This window comes from Acomys minous (assembly GCF_964271855.1).
Source record: "Acomys minous genome assembly, chromosome: 13".
In the NCBI taxonomy this organism is placed as follows: Eukaryota; Metazoa; Chordata; class Mammalia; order Rodentia; family Muridae; genus Acomys; species Acomys minous.
Window position 1 is genome coordinate 3,282,501 of NC_140495.1, and position 20,597 is coordinate 3,303,097.

Below are 20,597 nucleotides of genomic sequence, written 5' to 3' on the forward strand. Positions count from 1 at the left end.
GATGTTCCCCAGGCCCATTTAATTTGATGCTCACTGACCACATGAGTCACTCGATGCTCAGATCAGGAGCACGGCACACTGCCAAGGCCACTTCACTGGTGCGATGACCGAGTCATGTATCAGATGGCCCCTCTTTGCTCAGATGGAAGAAGCAGGTGTCTCCCCCTCTTTTCCTGCCCTGCCCCCATGTGTCTCTTTAGATATCGCCGTTCTCACTGCTGCTCGCAGGGTGGTGTTTTGAGAAGTTCTTTGAGAAGTTCTGCTGCAGGTGCCTTGATGACCACAGTGTGCGGAGGATTATGGATGGATGACCACAGTGTGCGGAGGATTATGGATGGATGACCACAGTGTGTGGAGGATTATGGATGGATGACCACAGTGTGTGGAGGATTATGGATGGATGACCACAGTGTGCGGAGGATTATGGATGGATGACCACAGTGTGCGGAGGATTATGGATGGATGACCACAGTGTGCAGAGGATTATGGATGGATGACCACAGTGTGTGGAGGATTATGGATGGATGACCACAGTGTGTGGAGGATTATGGATGGATGACCACAGTGTGCGGAGGATTATGGATGGATGACCACAGTGTGCGGAGGATTATGGATGGATGACCACAGTGTGCAGAGGATTATGGATGGATGACCACAGTGTGTGGAGGATTATGGATGGATGACCACAGTGTGCAGAGGATTATGGATGGATGACCACAGTGTGCGGAGGATTATGGATGGATGACCACAGTGTGCGGAGGATTATGGATGGATGACCACAGTGTGTGGAGGATTATGGATGGATGACCACAGTGTGTGGAGGATTATGGATGGATGACCACAGTGTGTGGAGGATTATGGATGGATGACCACAGTGTGTGGAGGATTATGGATGGATGACCACAGTGTGTGGAGGATTATGGATGGATGACCACAGTGTGCGGAGGATTATGGATGGATGACCACAGTGTGTGGAGGATTATGGATGGATGACCACAGTGTGTGGAGGATTATGGATGGATGACCACAGTGTGTGGAGGATTATGGATGGATGACCACAGTGTGCGGAGGATTATGGATGGATGACCACAGTGTGCGGAGGATTATGGATGGATGACCACAGTGTGCGGAGGATTATGGATGGATGACCACAGTGTGTGGAGGATTATGGATGGATGACCACAGTGTGTGGAGGATTATGGATGGATGACCACAGTGTGTGGAGGATTATGGATGGATGACCACAGTGTGCGGAGGATTATGGATGGATGACCACAGTGTGCGGAGGATTATGGATGGATGACCACAGTGTGTGGAGGATTATGGATGGATGACCACAGTGTGTGGAGGATTATGGATGGATGACCACAGTGTGCGGAGGATTATGGATGGATGACCACAGTGTGCGGAGGATTATGGATGGATGACCACAGTGTGCGGAGGATTATGGATGGATGACCACAGTGTGTGGAGGATTATGGATGGATGACCACAGTGTGTGGAGGATTATGGATGGATGACCACAGTGTGTGGAGGATTATGGATGGATGACCACAGTGTGCAGAGGATTATGGATGGATGACCACAGTGTGTGGAGGATTATGGATGGATGACCACAGTGTGCGGAGGATTATGGATGGATGACCACAGTGTGTGGAGGATTATGGATGGATGACCACAGTGTGTGGAGGATTATGGATGGATGACCACAGTGTGCGGAGGATTATGGATGGATGACCACAGTGTGCGGAGGATTATGGATGGATGACCACAGTGTGTGGAGGATTATGGATGGATGACCACAGTGTGTGGAGGATTATGGATGGATGACCACAGTGTGCGGAGGATTATGGATGGATGACCACAGTGTGCGGAGGATTATGGATGGATGACCACAGTGTGCGGAGGATTATGGATGGATGACCACAGTGTGTGGAGGATTATGGATGGATGACCACAGTGTGCGGAGGATTATGGATGGATGACCACAGTGTGCGGAGGATTATGGATGGATGACCACAGTGTGCGGAGGATTATGGATGGATGACCACAGTGTGCGGAGAATTATGGATGGATGACCACAGTGTGCGGAGGATTATGGATGGATGACCACAGTGTGCGGAGGATTATGGATGGATGACCACAGTGTGCGGAGGATTATGGATGGATGACCACAGTGTGCGGAGGATTATGGATGGATGACCACAGTGTGCGGAGGATTATGGATGGATGACCACAGTGTGTGGAGGATTATGGATGGATGACCACAGTGTGTGGAGGATTATGGATGGATGACCACAGTGTGTGGAGGATTATGGATGGATGACCACAGTGTGTGGAGGATTATGGATGGATGACCACAGTGTGCGGAGGATTATGGATGGATGACCACAGTGTGCGGAGGATTATGGATGGATGACCACAGTGTGTGGAGGATTATGGATGGATGACCACAGTGTGTGGAGGATTATGGATGGATGACCACAGTGTGCGGAGGATTATGGATGGATGACCACAGTGTGCGGAGGATTATGGATGGATGACCACAGTGTGCGGAGGATTATGGATGGATGACCACAGTGTGCGGAGGATTATGGATGGATGACCACAGTGTGTGGAGGATTATGGATGGATGACCACAGTGTGTGGAGGATTATGGATGGATGACCACAGTGTGTGGAGGATTATGGATGGATGACCACAGTGTGTGGAGGATTATGGATGGATGACCACAGTGTGTGGAGGATTATGGATGGATGACCACAGTGTGTGGAGGATTATGGATGGATGACCACAGTGTGCGGAGGATTATGGATGGATGACCACAGTGTGTGGAGGATTATGGATGGATGACCACAGTGTGTGGAGGATTATGGATGGATGACCACAGTGTGTGGAGGATTATGGATGGATGACCACAGTGTGCGGAGGATTATGGATGGATGACCACAGTGTGTGGAGGATTATGGATGGATGACCACAGTGTGCGGAGGATTATGGATGGATGACCACAGTGTGTGGAGGATTATGGATGGATGACCACAGTGTGCGGAGGATTATGGATGGATGACCACAGTGTGTGGAGGATTATGGATGGATGACCACAGTGTGTGGAGGATTATGGATGGATGACCACAGTGTGTGGAGGATTATGGATGGATGACCACAGTGTGTGGAGGATTATGGATGGATGACCACAGTGTGCGGAGGATTATGGATGGATGACCACAGTGTGTGGAGGATTATGGATGGATGACCACAGTGTGCGGAGAATTATGGATGAAAGGATTAGAGAAAAAGATCAGGCGTTTACAGACTCCAGGGCAGTAGAGGTGCTCTTTTTAATTCCAGGTAATTAAGTGGATGAGACACTCGGGGTTATAAAAACTAAAGCTCCCCAACACAGACTGTTTCCTAAGTCTCCCCGGATTGCCCACACCCCTGCAAGTCATGGCCATTTTGTTTTCTCACAGCCGTCCACCCCATTGTCCCCTCACCGTCACCTTCCTCAGTCCTCACAGGATGAGCTGGGGTTGCCCTCCAGGGTGGCTGCTGACTTTGATCTCCATCTTCAGGAAGTGCAGTCCTCAAGGCTGTGAGGGGAATGAGTTGAGGACAGGAGCGGGTGCCCCTCGGACGACTCTGCCCACTCCAGGCCGGATGCTCGCACCCCGGGGAGTTGTCCTTGCTGCTTTCAAAACCCTGCACCCTGGGGCTCTGCCCGGCAAGCCAGTGTCTGCATCACAGGGAGCTTCTTAACAGGGGGGAGTGGAAGGGCGCCAGGGAAGGTTAGAGTCTGTGGAGGTCAGGTATGTGAGCAGCGCCCAGCTTCCTGTGGGAGAGAGAGGCTCGGTGAGGAGAGGGCGTGAGTGGGTGAGGGAGAGTGGTGCGTGTGTCATGTGAGGAGCTGGTAGGCACAGAGGACTCAAGGATATGGCGAGAGTCAGGGCTCCCAGGAACATCACTTTGCCTGTGTGGCTCTGAGCCAGTTCCCCCAGCTGTTGGCGCGCCAGTTTCCTTGTCCATGAAGCAGATACTTTAACTTTTGTGGAGGAGAGCGGGGAGCGCATGCCCTCATCATGTGTAAGCACAGCATCGCCCATGCACCTGGTCCTGGACTAAGCATCCCGGCATCGGCCCAGGCACGTGTACTCTCAGCCATATCAAGAGAGAAGCAGGTATGATACAGCTGGCTCATGTCGAGTGACCAGTCCATGGTCTGTCAACCTGTGTGCTTATTACCATCTACTGTAAGAAGTAGCTTCTCTGACGAGGGTCAAGAGAGACACTGATCTGTAGGGACAACGAGAGTGATTAGGAGCCGTTTTATACTGATAACAGTATAGGCTCTTCACCCCCAAGGCTCAGGGACCATTAAGGTCTAAGAACCAGAGGCAGTGGGCGGATAAGGGGTACAGACATGGCAGGGCAGATGCTCACATCACAGGGTTTGCGATGGCAAACATGACCTGTACAACCAAGCCAGACAAAAATCCCACTTGGAAAGGGGTGTGGATACGAATCCCACCCCTGGCCTGGAGAGAGTCAGTTTCCCTTAAGATTGTACCTCCTGGTAGGTCAACCACTATCCCCGACAGGCCCTCTCCCAAGACTATTTGCACAGCATAAATTGGGTGGGTTTTCTAAAAATAGAGGACGAGGGGCTGGAGAGACGACTCAGAGGTTAAGAGCACTGGCTGCTCTTCCAAAGGTCCTGAGTTCAATTCCCAGCAACCACATGGTGGCTCACAACCATCTATAATGAGATCTGGTGCCCTCTTCTGGCCTGCAGGTGTGCATGCAGACAGAGCACTGTATACATAATAAATAAAATCTTTTTTAAAAAAGAGAGAGAGCGAGACCATGAAGTTGGGTGGGTAAGGAGGTGTGGGAAAGGTGAATATGATCAAAGGATATTGTATAAAATTCTTAATTAATTTTAAAGAAAAAGACATTAGTTTTCAAGGAACATCTGTGTAGTTAGGGAAGGCTGTCGAGATACAGCACTACAACGCATACTCATCTTGTACATGTGGAAATGCAATGACCTGAAGGCCAGTGCGCTCTCACATGGATAACGGGAGGGGCTCTGAGTCCGGTTTTGAGATGGAGCCAGAATCCCGGGAAGGCAGATCTTCAGAGGCGCAACCCAGGTCGCCTGACTTCCCAGCTGGGGCTCCGTCTCTCAGTGCTGAGGTGGCAAAGAAAGCTCGTTACAGTGTTCTGGTGGCAGGAGAGTGGGCTGTGTGGTGTTGTCAGTATTGTCCACACATTGAACTGTTCTTAGTCTCTCTCAAACAGCATGTAATGCTTGGGGTTATCCTGTGTGTCTGTGGTGTAATGTGGAATCTCCCACCTTGCATTTCTACGGCCTTCCCTGTGACCCTGTCCCATGACCACCACCACCACCACCACCACCACCACCACCACCTTCTGGTTGCATCTTGAACATGTGTGAAGTTGTAAATGTAACTTTTATTCGCCAGAGGCTTATTGCTGAATAAGCTCACCTGTTCTAGCATTTTCTGAACTCTGGCTGGTTGGTTCAACTCAGCCGTTTTGGCTCAGACTCCTCTCCTAGTTGACTGATTCAATCTGGATTCGTTCAGCTTCTCACTGAATTGTTCTGCTTGGCCTCAAACTAGCCTCAGCAGTTTATTCTAATCTTCTGGCTCCTCCTTATTCTCTGGCTTCAACTGCCTCTGCACAAACTCACTGATGAACTCCTCCACTGCACTGCACTTGCTGCACTGCACTCGCTGCACTGTCCTTGTCACACTGCACTCACCGCACTGCACTCGCTGCACTGCACTCGCTGCACTGTACTACTGGCTGCACTGCACTCTGTACTTGCTGCACTGCACTTGTCACACTGCACTCACCGCACTGCACTCGCTGCACTGCACTTGTCACACTGCACTCGCTGCACTGCACTTGCTGCACTGCTTCTGCTCTGATTATGACTCCTGCACTCTCTCTGCGCTCCTTTTAAGCAGCCCCTCTCTCCTGTCTGTTCTTTGAGAGTTGGGTGTATCCTATCTTTGACTCATTCTATCAAATCTTTCTATGATTCATCACTTTGTCTGCCCCTCAATTAAACATCACTTTCAAGAATGAGTGCCTCCTTCTACAAACTAACTTAATTTTCATTGTTTGGGATTAAAGGTATATACTAAAGGTGTGTCTGTATCCCAGCCAGATCACAGTGTAGTCCAGAGTGTGTCTGCATTCCAGCCAGATCACAGACCTAGAAGGGCTCTGGATATGATCCCTTGCTGGAGCAGTCATGTTGCTGAAGTAAGATTGCGCCACGTGCAGTTCTCACCCTCATCCTAGGTCTCTCCTTTCTTCTGAGAACAGCAATGGCCCATCATCCCCTGTGGCAGGACTATCTGGTGCCAGAGGAGGCATTCTCGTCCTTCAGGCCTCACCTGCCTCTCCTCTGCCTGCCCAGCTCCAAACTGAGGGCTTCCGTCATCCCACCTCCTCAGTGCTGGAGTGACCCTACGGTCTTGTGCGTCCTAAGCAAAGGTTCCATCACGGGGCTTTATCCTCAGCCCTAAAACGTGTCCAGGCACATGGCACTAGCACGACTGGCCCACTCACTATTTGCAGAACCTTTCTGCAGTGCTGGGGTTTGAACACAGGGCCTCACACATGTGAGGCGACTTCAACACATCTGACAGACTCTCTTTGCCTCTCCTCCTGTGCAGATGCTTGGCCTCTGCTCATCAGCAGACCTATGTGGAGTGCCTGATGCCCTGCACTAGATTCAGTTGGTGACACTGAGGGCGATCAGATTGTATTTAGTACTGAGCTTCTTTATGCTGATAAGTTACACGTTTTTTTTTTTTTTAATTTATTCCATTTAGATAATGCCGCATGGCCATTTGCTATTCAGTATGGCTCATAAGTTGGCATTCCCAGGTTGAGAGGCTATAATGTATATATTTCTCAAAGACTTCTCTGAGATCCATGCTCACATATCTAGTAGTTTGCTCAGTGTGACCACCAGATGCCCTGGGGCCTAATGCTGAACAAACCATGCTAGCCTCCCGCTGCAGAGAGTCCTGCCAGCTAGCCTCCCCTGTAGCAAGCCAGGCCTCCCCTGCAGCAAGCCAGGCTGGCCCCTTCCTGCTGCACAAACCAGGAACCTAGGAGTCACTCTTATTTTCTCTTTTTCCACTTCCACACCCGGTCTGCCGTCAAGCGATGTGGAATTCTACCTCATGGGACTAACAAATGTAATTACTTTACTGCAAACTTTAGCCAGGCTTCTGTCTTCTCTTGCCCGGGCTACAGCACCTGGACTGGTGGAGGACACTGGGTGGCTAAGAATGGGTCAAGGGACAGTGTCTTCTTAGAAAAGGGTCAATGGGACCAGAGGCAGAGGTGGAAGGCCTGGACGTCAAGGCCAGTGGCTGCGTCATGAACGGACAGGAGCTCGAGAGTACCCAGGGCCAGAGGGCTGGGAGTCAGGAGGGCAGCCTGAGGAGTGCGATGTTGAGATGGGAGCAGAGGCAGGCCTGGTCCTCTGCGGGGGCTGCCATAGCCACGCAAGGCCTTCACTGTCCGGGGCTGCCACCACAGACTGGTCCTGTGTGAAGGATGCTGCTGAGTTTTAATGCACTCCTCTTATGAGCTGCCAAGTTAATGCAAAGCCGAGCCTCTTTCTGGAACCCCTGCCCACTGTAGCGAGGTGGCACATGACTGCTGTGGACAGGGTCAGGACCTTAACTGATGACCCTCAAGATCCCGTAGAGTCTGAAGGACCTCCAGTCTCCGTTGGGCAAGCACCCAGACATGGGCTTGTTCTGTGGCCTCGCCTGCTAGCTCAGAAGGTTTAGAAAGGGGGATGCTGGCCCCACAGGCCCTGCTGCAGCCTCGTTCCAACTTGCAAACCTATATTACCCTCACCAGGAGACGTCAGGGCAGCTCCAGGATAACATGTTAATGTTTAATGTGCAAAGGTTGCTACTCCGCATCAGCCTGCGCCTCAAGGCAACAGATCAACCGCCAAAACGCTGAGAGGTCCAGGCCTCCAGGAGGAAACTGCTTTTCTTAGGAAGGTAGATGTGGAGGGGGCAGAGGAGAGCAGCCAGGAAAGGTGCACGCTGTTAGCCCCAGAGTCCATCTGCACCAGTGATAGCAACAAAAGGAGCAGGCAGGTGAAATTCCGTGTGTAGCCTGAAATGTGGGGGAATCTTGGCTTCTTGCAGGACCCTGGAGTCCAGGCTCGTGACTGGGTCAGAGAAGATGCTCTGCAAGGCCAGGCTGAGCTCATGATCTAAAAGCAAAGACACAGAAGCATCCTGAATCAAATGTGCACATTCTAAAGCCTGTTCCAGATATAAAGCTGCTCACCTCTGTGGTGTGATGTTCTGCAGTTAGTTCTGTGATGAGCCGCAGGACAGGTTACAGCTCAGGGCAGCAGGACTCGTCTCTCGCCCCGCTGTGGTTTACACCTATGTGCACTGGTTAGTGTTGTCAGGTCCAGGGGATCTGGGCTCACCTGGAAGAAAAGCCTCTAGGCAAGCTGGGAGGAGCTGCCTCAACTGTGTTAACTAACATGGGGGACCTGTGTTGACTGGGCCAGGATCCCACCTGTGGAGGCGAGCATGTGAGCATCATGGCGCTCTGCTTCCTGACTGTGGATGCATCTTAAAAGCTTCCTTGGGCTCCTGCCGTCCTCACCTCCCAGCCTCAGGAGATGGTACCCTTGAACTCTGAGCCAGAACGAAGGCCTTTTTCCTTAGGCTGCTTTGCCCTATATTTTTATAGCAACAGGAAAGTAACCAAGACACTGTCCCAGGGAGTGGGGAACCAACCATACCCAGACCCTAGTCACGCAGCGGTGGTTGGGAGATACCTGGGTGTTACTTGAGCATGTGGATGCCATTGAAGGTCCATCTGGTGTGTGTGTAGGTGTGCATAGAAACACCCAGAACACATGAGTGGTGTGACATTAAGTGGCCTTTGTTTGACCTTGATGTGACCTTTGCCATTGTTACTTATTATGTGACTTTAGATAACCAAATTATAGTTTCTTTTCCCCCCCCCAAACTTTTTGGGGGTGTGAATGCGCTGCCTCTGTGTATGTGTGTCTCTCTGTGTGAATGCCGTGCCTGTGTGTGTGAGAGCGCGTGCGTGTGTTTGCATGCATGTACGTGCGTCTATGTGTATGTGTTTGTGCATGCATGTGTGTGTGTGTGTGAATGCCGTGTCTGTGTGTGTATGGTCTATGGTGCATGTGTACTCAGGTACACACGCAGGCAGGAGGAGGTCGGCTCCTTCACTCCCTGTTTCCTTAAGGCCATTCTGTAAACCTGGAGCTAAGATGGAGGCCAGCAAGCCTCGCTAGCCTCCTGCCTCCTCCCCACAGTCACGTCTGGCTTTTCATCTGAGTGCTGGGATCTGAGTTTAGGCCCCTTGTGTTTATGTAAGAAGCACTAAGCCAGCTCTCTGGCCATCACCCAGATTAAGATTTTGTATACTTCAGTTTTCTCCCTTAGAAAGTAGGGCCAGGAGCATGGAGTCTCGAGTTGGCTGGGAAGACACAGCACTCAGTGCTCCCCCCACCCCCGCATGGTAGATTGTGTGCAGTTTGAATAGGAACTGTCCACCCTGGGTGCATATGTCTGAACGTGTGGTCCCTGCCTGGGAAGGTTGTGGAACACTTAGGAGGTGGAGCCTTACTGGAGGAAGTGGGTCACTGGGGGCAGGGCTGAGGCTTTCTAGCCCAGCTTTAATTTCTGTCTGTTCCTGATCTACCCAGGCGCAGACAGCCTCAGGCTCCTATCCCCAAGTTGAAAGCACCTCTGACCCCCACACCTTCTCCTGGACTCAAAGTGTGGCCAGAATAATTCCTTCCTCCCACAGTCACTCCTCTGCCTTGCACTTGTTTGTTTTAAAACAAGGTCTTACCAAGTAGCCCTGCCAGGCCTGGAATGTTCTGTGCACCAGGCTGGCCTTGAGCTCACAAGGCACCACGCCCCACAGAGTTGCTCTTTTCAGATATTTTATAGCAGCAGTGAGATGCAGAAGGTAGCAAACACAGGATCGCTCCCACCCGTCCTGCAGCAGCATCCTGGTTGTGTTGTGTAGGGCTCTGCAGGTCTGCGCTGTTGTCACATTGTCACAAAGCAATGTCTCTTCTGGGGCCTCTGTCTTTTCAGCACTTGGGGACCAGGGCAGCCCTATCATCTACTGTCCGAGTCCACCTGCCTGGTGCTGCCAAACTTACTAATCACCTGGACTCCTGGCAGCTCTTTTCTTTTGTTGCAGGCTCAGAAGTCAGGCTCCAGAGGAGACACACAGGCTGCAGAGAACCTGCTGCTGTTCAGCAAACCACTCACAGACGTCATCAGCCTGCTTATCCCGCTGGTAAGAGCTCACCTGTGTGAGGGCCGTCCTGTGTGAGGGCTATCCTCTGTGAGGGTTCTCCTGTGTGAGGGCTGTCCCCTGTGAGGGCTGTCCCGTGTGAGGGCTGTCCCGTGTGAGGGCTGTCCCGTGTGAGGATTCTTCTGTGTGAGGGCTGTCCTGTGTGAGGGCTGTCCCATGTGAGGGCTGTCCCATGTGAGGGCTGTCCTGTGTAAGGGTTGTTCCATGTGAGGGCTGTCCTGTGTGAGGGTTCTCCTGTGTGAGAGCTCTCCTGTGTGCTTTTTCAGAAATGCTGAGACTGAAGCTATTTTATCTGAATTTCAAGAAAGCTTGCACTCCTATTATTTTAACTCTCTTCAAAACTGAAGCCAAAGGAGCTTCCAGAAGGTCATTTGTTATGAAAATACTAAATTTATACTTGATTTTAAAACCAGGTGGCTTATCATTCATTAAGATAATATTTAATGTCAAAGTAAAATGGTATACGTGTGTTAACTGAGCTCCTAGGTGGTAGATGTGCAGCAGTAAGCGTGAGGCCAGCTAGAGCCACACAGCAAGACCCTGTCTCAAGAGGATAGATAGGTAGATAGATACACACAGAGACAGACAGACAGACAGACAGACAGACAGAATTAATAAATAAATCAGGCAGAGTCAAATCCAATTTCTTAATGAAAGTGTAGGGGCTGGGTGTGGTGGCACATGCCTTTCATCCCAGCACTAGGGAGGCAGAGGCAGGTGGATCGCTGTGAGTTCGAGGCCAGCCTGGTCTACAAAGTGAGTCCAGGACAGTCAGGGCTACACAGAGAAACCCTGTCTCGAAAAACAAAACAAAAAAAAAGTGTGATAAAAATGTGACGCATTCCCATAATAAAGGATAAATCCAGTTGTACAGGACACCACAGAGATAGAGAAGTGCAGACCCAGGCCCAGGGCAGCTTCTGTCTTGTCAGTGCAAGGATGCAAATAAGCAGGATTACACAAGGCCACTGGATTTCTAGCTGAGACCAGTGCAAGCCTGGAGTTTTGACCAGCTCAATGGTTTCAGCCAAACTGAGAGAGAGGCCAGACCCGGAGACAAGGCCTCCCTGTCAGCCAGCAGCCAGCCGAGTGTCCATTGGTGAAATTCCATAAACCTCATAGAAAGCAAAAAGCTTCAGAAAGGCTGGTGAGAATGAGGCCTGTTTGTGCCTCCAGAACCAGATGAGGGCCGTGTCCCTCTGGCCCCTGCCTCTGTGAGGCTGGCAGCTCATCGGTGAGGTCAGGACAGCTGACATTTGGTGTTTACTGCCCTGTGGTTCAGGGACCACAAATGCGGTTTGGGCGAATAGTTGGGTAGGTCTGATTGCATCCAGGAAGCTAAGGTGCGGCCATGTGTGGTCGCCTGTAATCTCAGCTCAGGAGGCCGAGGCAGGAAGAGTGCTAGGGACTTGACTCCAGCCTGGACTATGCAGCAAGTCCCAGCCCGACCGAGTCACAGAGTGGGACCTTGCCCTTTCAGTCAACAAACCAACTAAACAGATGACAAAAACAACCCTACAGGTTCCTCTGGAGCCACAGCAATAAGGGAAGACGCCATCGCACTGTGTCGTGGGCATCGCTTAGCAGGACCGGGAGGGGCGGCAGGCATTACATAGCAGTACGTGACCTCACTGGTTGGTTCCGCCAATGACAATTAGGTCATGAGGTGTCTGGGGATGCTCAGTCAGCTGGGTGTGGCTCCAGGAGCACCAGGTGGTGTGGCCATTGCTGACGACAGTGAAGTTCTCTCTCTGCTTCAGCAAGGATCTGTCTTTATCCGGCCTCTTCTGTGATGCGGGACCCACCTTTACTTTACAAAGAGGGCCCCTGGAGCTTTTGAATCTAGAAACACAAAACTTGAGAGCTTAACTGTCTGATCTCAACACTCATGTGTTCCTCACTAAGGTTCGCACTGGCTTCTGGCTTAGCTTTGAAACCGTGAAAGCCTAAACTCGATCGTACCCCAAGAGTTGGGTGGCAGGGACACATGCGCTGGAAGGCTGCTCTGTGTTCTCTGGTATCGTTAAGTGAGAGGCTTCCATGAGGAGAAGACAGTCGGCCTTCACAGTGCAGGGTTCGGGAAAGGTGCTGCAGAGAGGACAGTGACAAATGCAGCAAAGGAAAATGCTCCCACCAACTCACAAAGCGTTTTTGTTTAGGGTGATGAAGAGGTTGTCTTACACTCCTGAATGCAGTCATATCCAGCTCCTCACAGAGGTGATTAGGGACTGGAAATGATGAAGAGTTGCCTTCAGAATGCAGGCTGCAGCCTCACAGACACCCTGTTTGCCCGTACTGCTTGCCACAGTTGCTGGGACCTCTCGACTTCATTGCTGGCTTCAGTGGCAGACAGACTTAAATCTCAGGGCAGGAGCACGGGCAGTCCCACCTCCTCTTCTAGAAATCTGCCTCTTTCAGAATTGTCCATTCGACAGGTGTGTGTCTGGAGTGACCAAGTCTAACACATAAACAGGCTGTGATGACACCTCACTCTAGAGCAGAGCAGACCCAGAGCTGAGCGTGACTGCAGAAGGCAGCCCCCGTTCATGTTCTGAGCTGTTCTCTGTAAGCCTTTATTTCAGCCTGCAGTTCCCAAAGTCAGTCATCCGGTGGATCTTTGAAGTGGGCAGGTGTGGCCCACCCTGCCTATCACACCTGCGCTGCCTACAGAGTCTGATCTCCTGCATCTCCACCCTCCAGCGCCTCAGGCTTCCAGAAAGTTCTGAGGATGGGGCAGAGGCTGCTACAGCAGCACCTTCCATATTTATCTTAAGTTTCTTTATACATCACAGTGAACCACTTACAACGGCCGGTGTCTGCACAGGTCGGCCAATGGCGTGCATTCACTTGTACTGGGGTATGTGAGGAGTATATGGCAAGCCTCTGGCTAACGTGACAAGAGTCCCTTACTTGACTAGGAACTATTTGTGGCTTGAGGGTAGAACTGGCAAGGGACAGGGCCACCCAGCTAGTGATCTCGGGTGAGGGACTCTGTCTCCAAGGTCTAACAAGAGGAGCAGGCAGTGGCACCCAGCTCAGTGATGCTGTGTTAGAGCCCCCTCCCCTGTCACCTCTACTTTACAGATTTTCTTCTGGACACAGACTGCATGCACGGTCATGTGCTCAGCTCTGGTCACCTGCTGGTAAAGTCTTCCCGCGCAGACACCACCCCCGAGACCACAGTGCTGGTGCCTGGGCCTGTGCTGGGCCTGTGTGGGTTACCACAGGACAGCACTGTCCCCTGAGGGATTCCACTCTCTGGGATGCTGGCTCTAGTGGGTTGGTGAGCATCTGCCTAATCTGTGTGTGCTTTGTCGTGTGCACCAGGCTCTCCCTGCAGCCCTCAGCCTCAGGACAAGAGTGTTGTCCTGTGTCTTTTCTGGAAAAGATGAACATTTATAGCTTTGCATAAAGTGAAGGAAAATGATCATAAAGTCACTGAGCATCTCAGTAGGGCACGTACCAAGAGCAGATCAGTTTCACAAAGGCTGTTTAAAAATGTAATGGGCTACCAGAGAAGGAGCCAGTTGCTTTCCTACGGGAAAGAAAAAATGGACTTGGATGGATTTGGGGACATTTTACCCAAAGGCAAGAGAATGAATGAATTTGGTACTTTGGAGGCTCTTTCCAAATGTGGCCCAGGAAAAGTAGACACTCCCTCAAGAGATGTCTTGAAGAGAGTGGCGCCTCCTTGCCCGAGGTGAATGTTCTAAGATCCTTGGGGATGCTTGGAACCCTGCATGAACTCAAAAGTGAGGTGGTTCTTACAGGCTGGCTCCAGCCGTGACCCATCAGCTATACAACAGCGTGTGGGATTTTAGACGTGGTCTCTCGCAGGGCGAGCGGTATGCAGTACAGTGATTTCCTTCTATATTGGGCATGGCGCTGAGCCACAGCTGCCTTCGGCTGCCCATTGTAGGAGGAAACAACCCACACAGGGCTTTGCATTGTGAGCTGTGCCGTTTGGTGGATGAAGCGTGTTAAATGCATTTAAACTTAACATTTTCATTATACTATGTGTTTACTTAGATGTAGCGCTTCTGTAAGTCAAGACGCTTCTACAGTATTGTTTTTTCTGCTTGTTCAGCCCTGTGCTAAGTCAGGCATAACAACAGACAACGATAGCTGTGCGGTGCAGTAAGAGCTGTCACCTCCCCAAACATCCCTCTTGTGAGATCCAGGTGACACAGCACTACCTGCTGACTGTACAGGTAGACTGTCACAGGTGCACACTGCCCTTCTCAGGGTCCCTGGAGTCATTCTGAGTGTTGGGGTAGAAATGCCCACTCTGTGGCTCCCTCTGTTTTGAGAGTCAGCCTGTGTCCAGCGATCCACTCTGTAGGTTTTGCCTTCCCGCTCACTCTCTGCTGCCTCAGTTGCCAGATCAGCTGTGGTGCCGTTTCAGTGCGCGTACCCAGCAACCCTCAGAGCTACAGTGTAAAGTGCATGCATTCTTTCTCTCTAGATGGCCATGCGGTGTTCCCAGCCTACGGCTGCTCGTGGGCACAGCGTACAGAATCACAGTGAGAGGCTATAGAGAGCATCAATCCCTGGTCTAGTGCCACAGCTAAGTCCCTTCTGCATGAAAATGTCTGGGCTCGAGTATGTTGTACTCGACACACAATTCACCGTTTCAAGGGTTTCCCCATTTCCCATACAGCACCCCATGTGAGAACATTGGTTTCTCTGCCTCCCCTGCTAGGTGGCAGAGGCCATATCTCCCTGTTCCACCTTGGGCCTGGGAAAGGGAGGATGATACAGTGTGTCTTCACACTGTGACTGAGGGAAGCCCTGCACCTCCCTGCTGTCCCCGCCTCAGAGGGTAGGCCACCGCCCACCTCAGCATCCCAGAGTCACCGCCTCTCCAGTGTCTGCCGTGGCATCTGCTGGGTGGTTTATATCTCTGAAACCATTGTCACCTCTGATTGACAAGAGAGGACACAACAGCACTGACCAGGGACACGTGTGCTTCCAGATTGCTGCCCTTGCAATCTGTAAAAACAAAGCAGCAACCCCAGTGTCCCAGCAACCGTAGGGAGTCAGGCGCTCTGAGCATTGACTGTGGGTACCTCTGTCTGTGGCCATAGCATCCTGAATGTGCCACAGGTGCCACACATTGTCACTTTCTTCTCTGTGACAGTTGGTATTTAGACATGGGTTGCCTTAAGAAAGGAAGTTTCCAAAACTATAGGTGTGCTCCCTCCCATGACTCTATGGATATTTTTTAGTGATGTGTTACAATATAGCGATTTTGTTTTTGTTTTTGATTCTTCAAGTCAGAGTTTCTCTGTGTAGCCTTGGCTGTCCTGTAGACCAGGCTGGCCTAGAACTCAGCGGTCTGCCTGCCTCTGCCTCCCAGAGTGCTGGGATTAAAGGCGTGCACCACCACCGCCTGGCTTACAGTGTAGCTTTTAAACAGCATCTTGTTCTTGGTGGGGGCCACTCTGATCTAAGCTAAGGAGATATGAGATAAAATGTCCTGAGGTCAGATCCCAGAGAATGAGTGCTTCTCACCCATGGATGACCCACAGTACAGCAGTGTCACTTCCAAGTACTAATGCCTTGTGCTTTTGTGCTTTGTGACTTTTCCTGGGGAGAAATGTCTGTTCACCCTTATAGGACACCTAGGGAAGACCACAGAGGCAACTGCACCGAATGTAACCAGGGAGCAGTGAGGTAGTCGGGGTTTCCTACCGTAGCATAAGTGACTCAAAGGCAGCTGCATCTCCAGAGAGCCCAGGCCAGCACAGGTGACAGCCAAGACAGCTGGACTCCCACAGCTCTGCCAAAGTCACAGACAGGTCTGCAGAAACTTTCCCAGAAACTGTTGCCAGCTATAAAACCTTTCAGAAGGGCCTTTTGAGTCTGAAGGGGCGAGTTTTCTTGTAAGCCTTCCTCCTCCTCCTAAAGGAGCTGTCTAAACACTAGAGTGGGCAGAGCGACACCCTGAGGAAACCGAGGTGAGAGGGACAGAGGAGCTGGGTCTGTGAGACACAGGGCATGCCTAAACATTCTCCGTGATGGGCAGGGTTTTTTAACCCTTTGTTTTGTGCCTGTTCCGTGTTCCCTGTGCCTTGATTTAAAAGCACAAGAGTAAGTACGTCTGCATAGTTATGCTTGGGATTCTGCAGCCTCCGTGAGGACGTAGCCTGAATCCCTTGCCCACACGTGCAGGGTTGAAAGGCTGGGGTCAGAACTGACTTTTCTATTTACATATCTTGCGTCTTGGTCAGGAATGATGAGCCGTGGCTTGTGGGGAGAGGAGGCAGAACTGAGGATTCCGCTGTACTGAGATCACACAGTGGTTCAAACCAGTAGAAATAGACCAAGGAGAAGTGGTCAATTTCACAGCAAAAACACACCTGTGTGGACCGGGCTGCGGCTCCAGGCTGAAGTCTTGTCTACCATAAGGCCCTGGGCTTAGCTCCAGCCGGGGAAAACACAGTAACAAAACACTTCTGTGCTAGCTTCGCCGAGTGTACCTAAGCTCATTAAATAATGAAGGAAATTAAATTAAACAAAACAATAAGCAGGGGCTTTTACCTTTCAGTCTTTGGAGTTGGAAACTGATTCTGGACTCTTAATTGGCAAATTAAAATGTAATTAGGTACATGTCAAAAGCTTTCAAATTACCCTTGCCTTTAATCCCACGTTCAGAAGGGAGAGTGCATTGTAAAGGGTCCGTAGTGTGGGGCTACCTGTGTAAATACACCAACCCTGACATTATTTCTACCTTCAGAAGCCTTAATACCTTGCAGATTGCTCAGTCAGAACTTCATTCTGGTCTTTACATTTTTTTGTTTGTGTGTGAACATGTGTGAGGGGGTCAGAGGGAAACTTAGGGAGTATCTTCAGCTTCGCTGAGGCAGGGCCTTGCTCACTTCTGATGCTGTGCTTGGAATTCTAGGCTAACTGGCCCTTGAACAAGTGCCAGTTCTCCTGTGTCTGCTCCCGTCCACCAGAGGAGGACTGCAGAGTCAAGGCCACTGCTTTGGGCAACGTGGCCATGCTCTAGTCTAATCATGACTGTGCCGGGTGCCTTTCTCCGAGGGGACCCCAGACCTGCTCAGGTAGCAGGCAGCACTGGCCATCACAAGCATAGGCTCCCAGAAAAGGCCACAGGGTGGTCAGAGCGCTCAAGCCTGTGAGCAGCTTGCAGGGGGCATCTTCATTTTCTGTTTGCTTAGCTAAACTGTGGTTGGTTGCTAAGTTCCCAAAGCCCTGATTCGTCCTTGGGAGGGAGCTGGCCTCAGGGACAGAAGCCACGGGCAGGGGGCGCCACCTTTTCCTGATCCCTTCTTCCATGGGGTGACACACGTCCACGGCAGCAGGCAGATGCCCATCTTCAGAGGCACTTAATTATAGACACCTCCACAGACTCTTCCTGCCTATCTTCCTTCATGTATGCATAGTTTGGAGGGGAAATGTTTTTCAACTCAGAACTATTTCTGTAATTATGGCTAGCTCATAACTAAAGCTTCTCTTGAGGCAAAAATAGGGAACTCGCACTTCATGTAAATGAACCTCACAGCTGTTTGATGTGCGGAGGCCGTGGTCATTACAGAAGCCTCTGTGCAGAAACACTGCAAATACAGGGAGTTTGGTGTTTAACTCGGTTTCCCTAACTTCTTAGCGGGATGGAGAGGAATTAATTGGCTGTTGAAGGGCTGAGTGCCCTTTGTCCTGCAGGCTCCTGTTCTGAAGTCACCTCAGACCAGTATGCCAGGCAGAGGCACCGAGTCTAAGTCAGAGATAACAGGCGGCCGTTCATGTCCATGCTAGGACAGTGTGTGCCCTCATGTACAGGTGGAGGTCAGTGCCCTTTCCCGCACTTGTGCGCTGCTCTTGCCTCTAGGTATCCTGAGTGTGTAGCATGTGTTTGGGTGATTGTTAAAGAGCTATTGTTCGTGCGTGTGTATGTGTGTGTGTGTGTGTGTGTGTGTGTGTATGTGTGTGTGCATGCGCATGTGCAGAGGTACCCAGATGCTGAAGTTCCAGTCTGGTGAGCCTTGCATAGGTGCTGGAACTGAACTCAGGTCCTCTGCAAGAGCAGCAAGTGCTTTTACCCACTGAGCCATCTCTCCGTCCCATGTTGTTGCTTTTTGAGATAGCCTTACTCTGTAGCCCAGGCTAGCCTGGAACTTAGGGTGGGCCCTCTCTTACACCTCCCAAGTCCTCAAATTATAGGCATGAACCCCACTACACCGAGCCGCCACGTGTGGCTTATGTGCTCCTGGTCTCTGTTAAGTCAGAAACTTACATGTGTGTATATGTTCTGCACATGTATCCCATGCACGCAGTAAACATAACAGAAACCTTACAACACCGTGCCCTCTGATTGCATCTGTCATGGAGGCACAAGTGCCCTTTGCAGAGCAGGTCATGGTGCAGCTGCAGGCCTTCAGCGCATTTCTCCCTCCCTCATAAGTATGAGTTTGTGATGACTTGGGTGAATACACCAGAGCCGTGCCAGCCAGAGTCCCTCCCGGGACCCCGCACGGCCCCCGGGTTGCTCCTGTTTGAGAACTAGATTCCAAGCGAGGTTGACTCATTGGATGCGCTTACAACACAGTGTTTACACAATCCCAGGGCACACTCCGGAAGTTGGGGCTGCCAGGTGGGGTGTTTGGCTTTTGTCTGCCGTCCCCACAGGGTGCAGGGCGGTTTTCGTCCCCGTGGCATTTGTACCAGTCCCAAGCTTCCTGGACTCGTATGACTTCTGCTGCTCACGCATGTGGGATCCGAGTGTCTGGGCGAGTCTTGCGCTTCCTTGTGAGTGAAGGAAAGATTCTTCTGTGGGTTGTTTTGCTGCTGTTTTGTTGTTGAGAGGGGGCTGGGGGTTCCCTGTGTAGCCTGGCTGGCCTGGGCTCAGCGCCTACTCACAGAGCTCTGCCTGCCTCTGCCTTCCTGTGTATGTGGGGGAATCACAGGCGTTGCCATGGTTACTTAAGTCTGTTTGCTGTGACCGCTGCCCACTCTTTCTGCCTTGTCTGCCTCGGCATAGCATCTTTGAATATCAGTAAGTACATATTTTTGTCACAGCACATGTACTCTTTCATTCTTTCCTTGCTATTTTTTACTTCATAGGTATTTTCATTACAAGCATAGCCCGTCTTACAGGTAAACGTGTCTGCGTCCTTTACGCTTTGGGGGCTTTCTGTCTGTTTTTCATGGGTCCTCCCATCTGAGATGCAGGCATAATCAGACACAGTCACCTTTACTTGCCTCTAGTGCCTCCGTGGTCTTGTCTCTGTGTGTAGCCACGGATTTTACCCAGTGCTATTTGAATGTGGTGAGCGAGGTGGACACCATTTATTGGTAAGAAGGTTTCAGGCATTAGGCGCTGTACAGATCCCGTGCCTGGTGTCACACCTGCAAGTCTTAGTCCTTATTTCATGGAATGCAATTGGTTTTATTTACGATTTATACCACAATTGGGATTAGCATATATCCAAGGACACGACAGCCGAGCTTTGTCCTATGAAACCTTTGTCTCCCTGGCCTAAGTTAGTGTTTGGTTGAGGTAAATGCAGGGGCTGGGTGTCAGGGATTCCTTTATAACACAGAATGAGGTGAGCTCAGTCAGCCTGAAGCTCGGCTTGTTCTGCAACCTTGGATCCAGGCAGCCATGAGTTGAAATCAGTCGTGGAGAAGACCCTGTCTGCATGAACACACACAGACTGTCTTCTCTTCCTTCTCCTATCACTACAGCACAGCAGTGATTTGCATCGTGTTTACGTTGTGTTCGATCCTATAGGTGTCCCAGAGGTAACCCAAAGTCCAATCAAGGGGGTGTCAAGGATGTACATGCAGACCCTGGGCCCTTCCACTCACCTTAGCATCTGCAGGTTTCAGAAGCCTTTGAGGATCCTGGACCGATGTCCGTGGGCTCTGAGGGAAGATGGGAACACCCTGCACATGAAGGAGTTTCTCTAGTGTACTCCCCCAGGGTTAGACCGAAGGCCTTTGTTATGTGATTCTCCTGAGAAAGGAATGATTTCCACACGGTTCCCCTCTAGAAATGCGCCTTTCCCCAGATAGTTCCATCCTGAACTTAGGATGACAAGGGACCACTTACAGCTGAGGTGCCGTGGTTTGCAGCTAGTCTTCAGTGTCGCCCTTGTTGACATCCACTTATCAAGATCCCACTGGTCTACCTGTCCCTTGCCACCGCAGGGCTGACAGCGCAGCTGCAC

At 51.0% G+C, this 20,597-nt stretch overlaps 1 protein-coding gene across 4 annotated transcripts in view; it reads left to right on the plus strand.

Annotated features, from left to right (window-relative positions):
* ULK4 (unc-51 like kinase 4) overlaps window positions 1-20,597 on the plus strand; it is a 293,347-nt gene that overhangs the window by 171,587 nt on the left and 101,163 nt on the right. For all 4 annotated transcript variants that reach the window (XM_084753198.1, XM_084753195.1, XM_084753197.1 and 1 more), the window contains one exon: window positions 10,285-10,383. In XM_084753198.1, coding sequence (XP_084609324.1) covers window positions 10,285-10,383 — 99 coding nt within the window. The remainder of the gene's footprint in view (window positions 1-10,284; window positions 10,384-20,597) is intronic.